Consider the following 12,461-nt stretch of genomic DNA (forward strand, 5'->3'; position numbering starts at 1 on the left):
TCCTTGCCCCCACAGGCCACAGCCCGCAGGAACGAGAAATCCACCCAGCGAAGGCGGACACCGCGGCAAGCAAGCAACCCAAAGGGTCAGGGGAGCCATGGCGAAGCCTAGCGGCGGCGGCGGCGGCGGCCTCCTGGACCTGGAGGGGCACTACGCCTTCTACGGCGCGTACCACAGCAACCCCGTCAACGTGGGCATCCACGAGCTCTTCGTCTGGCCCATCCTCCTCACCGCGTTCCTGCTGCTCCACCTCACCGCCCCGTTCGCGCACGCCGCCGGCATCGGCGCCGCGGTCTACGGCACCTACTACTTCCTCCTCGACCGCCGCGCCGGCGCGCTCGCGGCCCTCCTCTGCTTTCTCTGCTGGGCCGCCAGCGGCGCCCTCGCCGCCCGCCTCGGCTTCTCCGTCGGATGGAAGGTAATAAGGGCTCTTTCGCATCGGTCGTTGAAATTGAGCTCGTCCTGATGGGTTGGTCATGTCTTCCGGTGCTTGGATTGAGACGGGCTTGAGCGCGGGGCGCGGGCGGCGCCGGCAAAGGCCGAGCTGCTGGTGGCGGGTGGGGAAGGTGGGCGAGGGGTCGCCCGGGTGGAGCGCGGCGAAGGAGCGGGAGAGGTTGCCGAGCGTGGTCCGCTTGGGCGGCGGCGGGAGCGGCGGCACGACCTTGCAGATGCCAAAGGGCGCGGCGGCGGGCTCGATCTTGAGGAGGTAGGCGACGGGGTCGGCGAACTCGGCCGCGGTGGGGCGGAACTCGGGCGCCAGCGGGAGGGACCTGATCCACGGGGGCACCAGCTCCCCCTGCGCCGACGGCATGGCCGCCGCCCCCTCCGTCGCGAGGCGGTGGGTCTCTACTACTAGTATGCTGATTTGGTACTCATGGGGGGAAATTGTTAGTCGATCTGATTAAGCGCAGATTGCAAAAAAAATTCAGATTATCTACGGAGTACATCATTAGTGTTAGTGAGTACTGAGTGGTGTTTAGTTTGGTCCTGTACTTTTGGTCTATAACTACAATTTGGGATTTTGGGATGGTATTCTGACGCTTCTGTGGGTGCGGTAGGGATATTCGGATGATACTGGTTACTGTAGCTCTTTTATTTGATGATTTTTAGTTTGTAGTCTATACAGTTCACATTTTAGAGAGGGATTCACATGTGAAGTCTTGATTCAGCTTTTTCCTTTTGTTCTTCTGAGTTGGTAAGAGATTTGTCTCAGAGTTCCTTGATGGGTTTTCTTATGTGAAATTGTGATCTAGCTCTGTTATATGGATTTTCTTAGTTCATTTAGCGCTCAACTTAGTCTATGGTAATTTCATTTGTATAACATGCTAATTTCTTTCATAGTCTGTCTTGTTTACATGACGATGGCATAGGGAACTATTAGTATGTTGTATTTAGTAGTATGTTAGTTTTATATAGTTGATATGGTAACAAGGGGAAAAACGGCCATCTTTTATTGACCAAGTTTACTCAATATCCATATGCAGCATCTATGATTTAGTTTTTGTTGTGAGTCAAGTAATGGTCAAATAAATTGTGCAGATGTGTTGGCGATATCATGATTTTTAGCGATCTTCTCTGGTTTGTTGTTGGATGGTAGGCTAAGAACATAATTAAATATCAATGCTTTTGTACTTTTGTTGATCATGTTGTGTGCAATGCTTTTCGTTATTAGAGAGGCCTGTTTGGGAGATTATTTGCTAGATGCTAACTAGATTGAGTCGTATCCTAGCTGATTAGTTCTGGAAATCTGCTTTCAATTTGTGAAAAGGGTTCTGGCCATCTCCCAGTGCTAACATCATGTTACTGGCTTGGGACTCTTTTGCTGATGTTCAAAGGTCAGGATCGATAATGTTCACCATGAAATAGGACAAAATCATACTTGGTAAATAATTTTTAGTTCATTGTGGTCCTTCTCCTTCATAAAACTCCTCCCAAAAGATGAAACTATTGGTCACTTGACTCTTCAACTATCATACCTTTAGCTAAAAGGGTTTATATTTTCATACTTTGTATCACAGAAATATATTGTTCTGATAGGGGAACATCTATATATTTATCATATAACAAACTTGCTCGTTATTGATGTGCCAATTCCTTAATCCTTATATTAAGCTTCTTGTATAACCACAAAAGGGCAGATTGCATTTTACTTCATCCGCTGCTAATTGTTGCACCATTAGTGATCACTAATGTTGCTTCTAACAAACTAATTGCCTGCATTTAGCTACTTACCGGCACCAACGGGGAGGCATTCGAGTACATCTATGCTAAACTGTGTTTAAATAAACTAATTCTTAAGTCTACATATATATGCTAAACTGTGTTTAAATAAACTAACTCTTAAATCTACTTCCCAAAAGTTAATAGTTCTTTTAATACCGTAAGTCGCTATAACTTACATATTTCTGAAGCAAGACTAGGCAGGTGTTTTCCTTGCACACAGATCCTCTTTTGTAACATCATAATTTCAAAATCTTATATCATTGTACTTTGAATACAGAAGGCGTGCATTGTTTGGAATCTAGTATTCTGGAGCTAACAAGTGAAATGATTATAGAAACTCATGTTGTCTGTTTTTCATATTGTCAGTGTGAAATGAGCTAGTTGCAAGACACTTCTTTTTTGGCCTATGGTTCAATCATTAACTCTTACATGTATTTTTTTCATTAAAGGTTGTATTCGTGGCTCAGTTGTTCTGTTGGACTATGCAATTCATTGGTCATGGAGTTTTCGAGGCAAGTCTCTGTCATGCTATTAGCCTTGACACTATGTATTTTGTAATCACACACATTGATTTGTAAACTTTATCTTCATTGCAGAAGCGAGCGCCTGCTCTCCTTGACAATCTTGTTCAGGCTTTCTTGATGGCTCCATTCTTTGTGCTGCTAGAGGTGAACTTTTGCGTCGCCGTGGTTTTTTGGCTGCCCTGTTGCCTTCGCTTGATAGATAACAAGATCACCTCACGACAATCTTGTTTGTTTCAGATTCTTCACACATTTGGCGGGTACGAACCATATCCTGGCTTCCACGACAAGGTGAGCAAGATGATCGAGGAGGCTCGGAAGGAATGGGAGGACAAGAACTCGAAGAAATCATCATGAGATGTGCGTGATGTGCTCCAATTTCTAGGCTTGCCTGCTCGATATGGACCTGCTCGATCGGATGAACCTATACCAGGGATGATTACTGAATACCGATGCTGAATACTGATGCTATTTATGTTGTAAGATGTGGACACTCAGTTGTCTGTTGTGAATATTTTACTGGAGATAAACTGAATAATATATGTACACTCAAATGTTAGTGGTGGCGAATGTTTGGTCAGAGATCTAACCTACCCCAACTTGCGTGGCACTAAATGACTTCGTTGCTGTTGTCAAATGTTGCGTTGTAGTACTTCACTTCAAAAAAAAAATGCTGTGTCATACCGTAATTGTTTTGCAAGTATCCTTAGTTGCTTCACTCAAGCATCGATTCAAGCAACCTTTCGGTGAACAGTAGTCGCGTGACGAGCTGCTTAGGGCTTTTGTGCACTGCTCGCGGATTTGGATAGATTGACTGCATATTGGAACATTGCTAGTCGTCGTTGTGGCGGTTTTTTCTTTTTTATATTTAAAAAAATTAAAATTTCAAAAATATATGTCGGTTTTGGAAAATTTCAAAAATATACCCCGGTCGCCCTATGGGGGGGCGACAGGGCTCAAATGTAATTTTTTTTTCTTCAAATTTGCAACGAAGTCTCTGGAGAAAAAAAAAGAGGGGGCCTGTCGCCCCCCCCCAACGGGCGACAGGCCCCTGTCGCCCACCCCAGGGGCGACAGGCCCTGTCGCCCGTTGGGGGGGCGACAGTGTATGCAAATTGGAACAATTGCTTCCGTTCTTTTTTTTTCGAAAATTCACTACAGTGATGCCTTTTTTTCATATGTAGTTCTTTATTTGTCAGATTATTATGCAACTTTTGATATCTAAAGGAGTTGTGTATCTCCTGCTCTCTTCTGACAATGATGACTTTACACAGAATTTTTACAATATCAATGTTCGAAAGGTGCAATTATGAAATTACTCATTTTGATGGAGATTTGTATCATCATTCAAGTAAATACAAATTGAGATCGTAGAAACATGAGCTTGTGATATAGCTACACCTAATTCCAGACCTGTTAATGCTAGAACTATAAATAAGGGACCAAGATCTCCTATGAAATAGAAAATATTATTCAGAAATAGCATAGTCCAAGCAAACCCACTTAAACCCTGGCCACCATTCGCCGACATTCCCTTTGTCATTTGAGCCTAAAAATTCAGAAAAAAAGAGAGGGGTGAGGAGAAGAAAAGCGGCAAAGCTCTGCCGAATTGCGTACTCCTGATCTACAGGTAACTTAAAAGCACACATGTAATTAATATAACAATAAGAAATAAGAACTAAGAAATGCATTACGTAATGTGAACCACCAAATTTTACATCATAATACAACGATAATGAAACACACATCACACATGCAGTGGCATGTCAGAACCCGTTGCAAACTACGGTAAACAGATTCCGGACTAACCTAACATGCCTTAGGTAATTTAAAAAAACAGAATAAACACAATGATGCAGCATGTCACTAGCACTAGGGTAGTCCTAGTAGCCGTACCCCCACGTAGCAAACTGCGTTGAGCCTTCTCCGCAGTATCCACCCATTGCAGGTGGTGCAGGCGGTGGTGCCGGAGGCGCATGGCCCTTCTTCTTGTGACAAGGGCAGTTGCAGTAAGGAATAGTGCATGGTTCATCCTGTGAACCGGCTGCATTGCTGGTATCATCAACTTCGTCGTCTTTGTTACCCTCGCTCACTTCCTCATAATGGTTCACCTTGCATTCCAGATCAAAGATTTTTATCTGGAGGTACTCGATGAACTCCTGAACAGAATCAATTGGTGCAGGATCTACCCACCTAGTAAAACCACAGTTTTCTGGAGCATCGGAAGACTGCAAAACAAATTCCATGTAAGGTGTCTCATTGAAGATAAAGAAATGAAACAACCGAGTATTACCCATGCGTGTGGACATTTAAAGAAACGCCGACCACCATCCATCCCGTCGGTGCACATCTGCACTAAGCAGTCCTCACCATGTCTGCATTTTGGCCACGGTTCTCTACGGTTATCGTATTGTCGAAGAGGAGTTTCATTGGTAAATTCACTCTTGTGCTGTGGCGGAAACTCAAACACTGGTTCCGGAAAGAAATCAGGTCCAAGAGGCCCCTCCCATATTATGGGGTCTCCCTTTCTTATCGTTATATTAATGTGTGTTTTTTAGTATTCTATTGACATGAAAAGCTCCGAAAATATAAAGGAAAAGCTCAAAGATTTCATAGACTCCCGGCTACAACTGCAAATTAATGGTAAAGGCTACAACACACAGAGTTAAGCTCTCAACTTAAAACATAAACAACTACTCCCTCCTTCCCCGTTTATAAGGCATACACGTATATCAAGATTCAAACCTTCTCATCTTTGACCAATAATTTGACTATTAAATTTTTATTTTTATAATGCAAATTTCATATGATTGGATTCATAATCAAACATAGTTTACAATGATTATAAGTTTATAATCAAAAGTGATATAATATATGATAAATAAATGGTCAAAGTGTTGTTTAGAAGACCGTGTCATGTTCCACCATGCCTTATAAACGGGGAAGGAGGGAGTAATTGCAGTGGCATGTGCACGCGACAAGATAATTTCTTGTTGCATCTAAACCTACCATGCCTTATGGAATGTAAAATGCCGGGATTACATGGTACTACTCTACTGAGTGCACATAGGATATTTGCCCTTCCTAATTGCTTCGGGCCCGGCTACCTTCGCACGGCGTGCCCTCTCTCGCTTTCTCTCCCTGTCAGCTTCACGTTCGGCCGCCGCCTTACGATCCACCTCCTCCATCCTCTTGCGGATCTCTTCTTACTCTTTGTTGTGCTTCTCCTCTTGCTGTTCCTCGTGCTTCATTCGGCGCCAACGTTCTGCAACCCATCTTGCTTTTTGTTCCACAATGTCCTTTGCCTGCTGCGACTGCACGGTGTCGAACCACTGCATAAAATCACAAAGAGGCGGAGGAGACTTTGTCCAACACAAGTTAGAATCATAACTCAATGTTAGGTCATATAGAAAAATAGCGTATGTTGTCCTGCTACTAAGGATGGCAACGGGTCGGGTTCGGTTCGGGTGGAGTGCCTGGGCACCCAAACCCGAAACCCGAACTTGAAACCCGAACCCGCCCCGAACTCCAATTCGGGTCAAAATTCATCCCCGAAACCGAAATCCGCGGATACCCGAAACCCGACGGATAATCCAAAACCCATTTTTTTTACAAGCCCCTTCGCCATGCGGAGGCTGGGCGGCCGTGCAGGACAGGCGGCTGCGGCTCTGCTCCAGGCGCCGCCCGACCTGCGTGCGAGTGCGGAGCCCGCGCGAGCAGGTAGACCATAGCCGACGGCGGGCGGGGCCGGCGGCGGGGCGGGGCTGGCGGCGCCCGCAGAAGCCGGCGAGCGGGCGGGGAGGGCGGCACCAGCCACCAGTGCGAGCCGCCGGCAGGGCGGACCAGGCAGCACCAGTGCGAGCCGCTGGCACGGCGGCAGGGCGGGGCCGACCTTCACTCGGGGGCGGGGTGGGCGTGGGGCGCTGCGAACTCTGGGTCGAGTGTGCAGGCGTGCGGCGGCGGGCTGGTGAGGGGCGCGGGGGTGCTAGGTGCGGCGGTGGGCTGGAGGGGCGCGGGGGTGGAGGCAGCAGGAGGATGGGGGCGAGGTGGTGAGGATAAGAGCGGGGCGCAGGGCGGAGCCGCGCGGGTCGGCGAATCGGCGCTGGCGGCGTCGATCTCCGGCCTCCCGGCCTCCGTCGTGGACTCGTGGGTCAATCCCTCTCCGTCAGTGGGTAGCAGGGCCGGATCCGGATGGGCGACAGGGCGAGCGGCTGGCGGCTGCGGCGGCGCGGCGCGGGGTAGGGGAAGGGCGACAGGGGCACAGGGCGAGCGGCTGGCGGCTGCGGGCCTGCGGCGCGGCGCCGGTCCACCAGATCCGGATGGGTGCGGGCAGCGGCCAGCGGGCGTGCGGCACTGCGGCGCGGAGGCAGGTGGGTTCGCCGGTTCGGGGCTTCGGGATCTGGCGGTCGGGCCGTCGGGGACTCAGGGGGAGGACGAGGCGGGGGTCGGGGGGGAGTCGGATCGGGAGGGGTTGGGGGGAGGGGGGAGGGATGACGACTCACTGACTCAGGCACTTATATAGCTAGGGTTCTAAATGGGCTGTTAGTGGGCCGTGGACTCAAATTTTCGGGGGCCCGATGGAGCTCCGCGGATGTATTTACAGATCCGCCCAAACCCGAAATATTTCGGGTACCCGAACCCGTAAATCCGCGGGTGAAAACCAGAAACCGAACCCGACACCCGAAAACCCGAAAACCGCGGATACCCGCCCCGAAACCGATCCGCTGCCATCCTTACCTGCTACCTTGGCCCGGTCTTTGCCATATCGCTTAGGTGGATCATATTCGTAGTTCTCACACATAAAGAACCTCATGCCGTAGTCATCTCCTAAAACCTCAGATTGCATGAACTTGCATAACGAACCGCAGAAGCACATTGGCACATCAATTCCTTTGGGTACGGTGGCTTTACACTTGCTCCACGGAATGTAGGTTGATCCTGACGAAGACATTGGCGCTATAGTGTGGTGCGCCAAATAACAAACCATAATTTAAGCAATGCACATATCGTATACCAAATCGATGCGTGAAAATATATGTACTGTTATAATTCTATTGTCTTATACTGCAATATCAATAAGGTACTACCATAATTCTATTCTAATGTATAATTATTTTATTTGAAAAAGTCTGTAATAGTGCTCAAATTGTAATACTAAACCAGTGTTCTAAAGCACCAAATCTAATTCAGGTAATCTGCTAATTAAATTAAATTGTTATACAATATCAACGAATTTATACGAAAATTACCGGTAGATCACAAGTGTAAAATTCGGCAGAGCTTCGCCGCTTCCCTTCTTCTCACCCCTCTCTTTTTTCTGGATTTTTTTGGATTTTTTGAGGTCAAATGAGAGGAGGGAATGAGGGGGAGGCCTTATATAGGCGGCCTGACCCGGTCGCCCGGGGGGGGGGGGGCGACAGGCCCCCCTATCGCCCGCAGGAGGGGCGACCGGCCCCCCTGGCGGGCCCACTGGCCTGTCGCCCCTGGGGTGGGCGACAGGGGCCTGTCGCCCGTTGGGGGGGGGGGGCGACAGGCCCCCCTCTTTTTTTTCTCCAGGGACTTCGTTACAAATTTAAAGAAAAAAAATTACATTTGAGCCCTGTCGCCCCCATAGGGCGACCGGGGTATATTTTTGAAATTTTCCAAAACCGACATATATTTTTGAAATTTTAATTTTTTTTAAATATAAAAAAGAAAAAACCGCCTCGTTGTGCGGATGTGTCCTCTAGGCTCAAATTCGGCCCGGCCCACTACACAGCCGTATGGGCCATAGAATCTTGGTAAGTTGGCATAGCGGGCCATACTGTCATATGTCATACATTTTTATAGCAGCCTATTCTCTACTATATTTTGTAATATTATTTTTAAATATTTCTATTTTGTTCTTAGAATATTTTCTGATTTATTAACATTTTATTTCTCATTCGTAAGAATTTTTCTTGGAGCATATTTTGTCCCGAACATTTTTGTTTTTACTATTTTAAGGTGGAACAGTTGTTCTACCTTCGCAATATATTAGTTCCGCCTTCGCAGTTAAATTGTTCCACCTTAAAACGAAACAAATGATATAATCGGACTTTTGTATTTATGTTAGGATCAACGATATGCGTGCATGGCACACTACTTTTGTTTGTGCCGACATGTTTCACTTGATCTCTCAATACGATTCCTGCAACAAAAGCGGGCACCCGATAGTGCCACATCACCCGCTAAACTGCTAGCCGTCGGATCAAGCCAAGGAGCGACGTGAACTGTCCGATACGGTTAGAGGGTCTCTCACCCATTAAGCGAACAATCGGGCGCTCTAGAGTATTCGTGAAACCTCTCCGTCTTCAGCCCTCTGCCCCGCCCAGCGATGGCGTTCGTCCCCGCCATGTCGCAGCGTAAACAGGACCACCGGCTCTCCCGCTTCGCCACCGGCCTCGACGTCCGCATTGGCGCATCCTTATCTCTGCGTGCTCCGCAGGTCCGTCGTGGCGGGCGCCCGCGTTCTCCGAAGTCCGACCTGGAGCTCGAGCCCACACTCGTCGGCGGAGAGCCTCCCACTGGCCGGAATCGGCGCTGCGAGCCCGTTCCCTTGCTTCTCTAATTGTAAGGTTCCGGCCGGCCTCGGGACCGCGTCGGCCTGGCGCAGCTCGCCGGCGGCGGCGGCCGCCACCATGGCTGCCCTTGGGCGGAGTGACGCCTCCTGGATGGCCGACAACAGTCTGCGGTGCGGGGGTTGCGGCGCAGCTACGCGAGAACCACGAGGACGGGCGGCGGCGTGGAGCAGCAGCCGAGCAGCAAGGACCACGGAATGACTGCGGCGGTGGGGGGTACTCCGACGATGACCACGACGAATTCTGCCTCATCAGCTCCTATAGTCCCACGCCGTACGTTGCTTCCTCTGGCACAACCCCGTCACTCACAGCAGCTATACGAGATGAGCCAAGCTTTTCTCTCCCTGATACGTTAGATTTGTGTCTAAATTTGTGCTATCGCACTGTACTTCTATAGCATTATTGCTTGCTAAAAACCAACCCTCACGCACCTCTAATCAGTTCAGTTTAATTTTCCTCTTTCCAATCCTCTGATTTACACATTAATGTTAAATTCTAATGGAATCCTGATGTGCCGCAACATATTGTGTACATATTTCTTTTGCTTCTTCCTCCTACGTTATGCTTATATACTTTTTCAACAGTTTACATTTCAGATTGATTTACCAACATAATTCGGGGTTATATATATGCACAGCCCTCTATTCAACACGTCATATTTTCACTAGATAGTAATTATCCATTTTAATGTGTATTTAAAAGAATTGGTACTAACACACTCATTTGCATTTCAGAGAAAATATTGTCTGAATCAACTGAGAGAACATCTTTGCAGAAAAGACATTCAAACTCAATATATAATGAGTACAGAACTAAAATATTCATATTTTCTTCGGCTGTCTGGAATTATGGGTTGATTCCAGATTGTGTTCATACAACGTGACCAAATCTGAGTAACAAATAAATGGGTGTGCAATGCTTCCTGAATTTTTATGCCTAGCATTTGCAGGGCAAGAAGCACTGTTTTTTGTCCAGTCACTGACATGGCATTGTGTATTTGCTTGGTCAGATTTCTTAAGTAGGATTTGAAGGTCTCACTGTAAGTTTTTTTGGGATAAATCAGTCTAATTATTATCATAAGCTAATGTCTGAATGCTTATAAAAATCATTCATTCATCAGCGTTGTGCAGCAATACCTCCATGACCTTCGTAACAGGAGCAATACCATATCTCGTTCACTTGTCAATTCAATGAGTCATCATGAGTGATCTTTCCCTGTTTTATTCAAAATCATATCTTCCAGTGGAGCAAAAGATCTTGATCCATAAGTTGATCTTATTTATCTCTCCATTCTCCAGTGAGTAGCAATGCTACTTTCCCATTCCTTGCACTCCAACTGAATTAATTTTGGTAATGTAGCTTCGTTGGGAACCTTAGATGTACTTTTAAACATTTGTTTCATATTTGAACCTTAAGAAACATGTTTTTGATAATGTGACATTCACCAACTGGTTGGATCACTGTTCTTCTATGACTTCTCATGCTACCTCCACAATAACGCGTCATATTTTAATATAACCACTACTTTTTTAAAATAACATATTTATTAATTGCAACATGATTTCACAAATACATTAATTTTCCAACTAATTGTGCTATGCCCTCCTTAATAAATTATTTTACACCTTCTTTCACCTCAACAAAATACATCAACAAATGTCATAACTCCATTTCAATACCCAAAATAATAGATTACTTGAACAATAATGTGGCGATAATGAAATGCTCAAAATATATACTAAGTGCAACAACGGGCTACATACCATGACACCTATGTAAAAATAACGAAACGACAGATTTATCTTAACTACATTGCCTAAAAACCTACTACATGCATCAAATAAAATTCACATCAACTACACATACTACAACATGGGATACCGGCACGCCGCGGGCCTTTCTAGTTGTAGACGAGTCATACTCTTGGACGCTCGATCTAAAAAATACAAGGTAGCAGATTGGGAAGGCTGGTAGTGTGGGCCATGGGTCGAGAAAGCAGCAGCAGGCTTGGTAGACCGTGGGAGCGCTCTCTGCGATACGATCGATCGTAGGCTTGCGCGCTATGTACAACACGCTCCCGTATGCGAACGAGTCAACTGAACACGGTTTTGCGGAGATAACCGACCAACGGCCTGTTCGGTTCGCTGGAAACGATGTGGCTGGAGCTGGGGCTGGCGCTGGGCCCTGCAGCTCTCGCCCAGCCGAGCAAGGCACAGATTTCTTCTACGAGAGGAAAAAAAAAGCCTAAATTTTTTTCCCTCTCAGCAAGATACTCTACTTCTCTCAAAAGATTGCAAAGAAAAAAAACCATAAGTCTGCAGAAAATCAACTGTAGGACAGTCCAGTCAACAGAAACCAAGCTATCCATTCTAGCACCTAACCTAATTAGTGGGTATTGAATAATCTCATTATCCCGGCCGCCTAGGGCCCCAATAGTGGCTGACTGAGTAAAGTATAATGGCCCTGTTTAGTTCCCACCCCATAAACTCCTTAAACAAAAAAACGCCACATCGAATATTTCGACACATGCATGGAGTACTAAATGAAATCTATTTATAAATTTTTTTGCATGAATGGGCTGTAAATCGCGAGACGAATCTAATGAACCTACTTAATCTATGATTTGCAACAGTAATGCTACAGTAACAATCCGCTAATTATGGATTAATTAGCATCATTAGATTCGTCTCGCGATTTACAACTCATCTGTGCAAAAAGTTTTGTAAATAGACTTCATTTAGTACTTCAAATTAGCAAGATTCTTTCGAAAAAAATTACGTTTCAACTAAACAGGCCAATATCGAATAATTGGTACGCAAACCTGAAGTATACAGAGGCGACAGCAGATGTTTCCTCCTTTATTGCTTGATATTTCTAATGGAGCATAATTTGTCATGACTTCCTGTTGATTCGGGCGCTATCTGATGATGATAAACAGATACAGCATCTATTCATCCAGATGAAGATGAAATGATGATCATCTACAGATGTCCATTCATCAATGGAAGAAACAGTTCACCAGGTGACCTGTCTGAACATCCTGGAGGCAGGACTGCAGGAGGATAGTGATCAGCATAATAAGGAGGGTAACATTTACGGCGTCATCATATATAATATAC

The 12,461-nt window shown here is 46.3% G+C and overlaps 1 protein-coding gene across 1 annotated transcript; it reads left to right on the forward strand.

The window, feature by feature from the left end:
* On the forward strand, nt 1–3,326 carry LOC120706339 (2-hydroxy-palmitic acid dioxygenase MPO1-like). Its single transcript, XM_039990958.1, has 4 exons — nt 1–418; nt 2,673–2,735; nt 2,820–2,891; nt 2,985–3,326. The coding sequence occupies exons 1-4, from the start codon at nt 98–100 to the stop codon at nt 3,099–3,101; spliced, it is 573 nt and encodes a 190-aa protein (XP_039846892.1). The 5' UTR covers nt 1–97; the 3' UTR covers nt 3,102–3,326.
* Nucleotides 3,327–12,461: the final 9,135 nt, after the last annotated feature.

The sequence above is a fragment of the Panicum virgatum genome, chromosome 1K (assembly GCF_016808335.1).
Source record: "Panicum virgatum strain AP13 chromosome 1K, P.virgatum_v5, whole genome shotgun sequence".
NCBI lineage: Eukaryota > Viridiplantae > Streptophyta > Magnoliopsida > Poales > Poaceae > Panicum > Panicum virgatum.

Bases quoted from the DNA above. Each gene is read 5' to 3' on its own strand.
- LOC120706339 (XM_039990958.1), top strand. From the start codon at position 98: ATGGCGAAGCCTAGCGGCGGCGGCGGCGGCGGCCTCCTGGACCTGGAG. The intron at 2,736-2,819 runs GCAAGTCTCTGT...TCTTCATTGCAG, and splicing joins TTGGTCATGGAGTTTTCGAG to AAGCGAGCGCCTGCTCTCCT. The intron at 2,892-2,984 runs GTGAACTTTTGC...TGTTTGTTTCAG, and splicing joins CATTCTTTGTGCTGCTAGAG to ATTCTTCACACATTTGGCGG.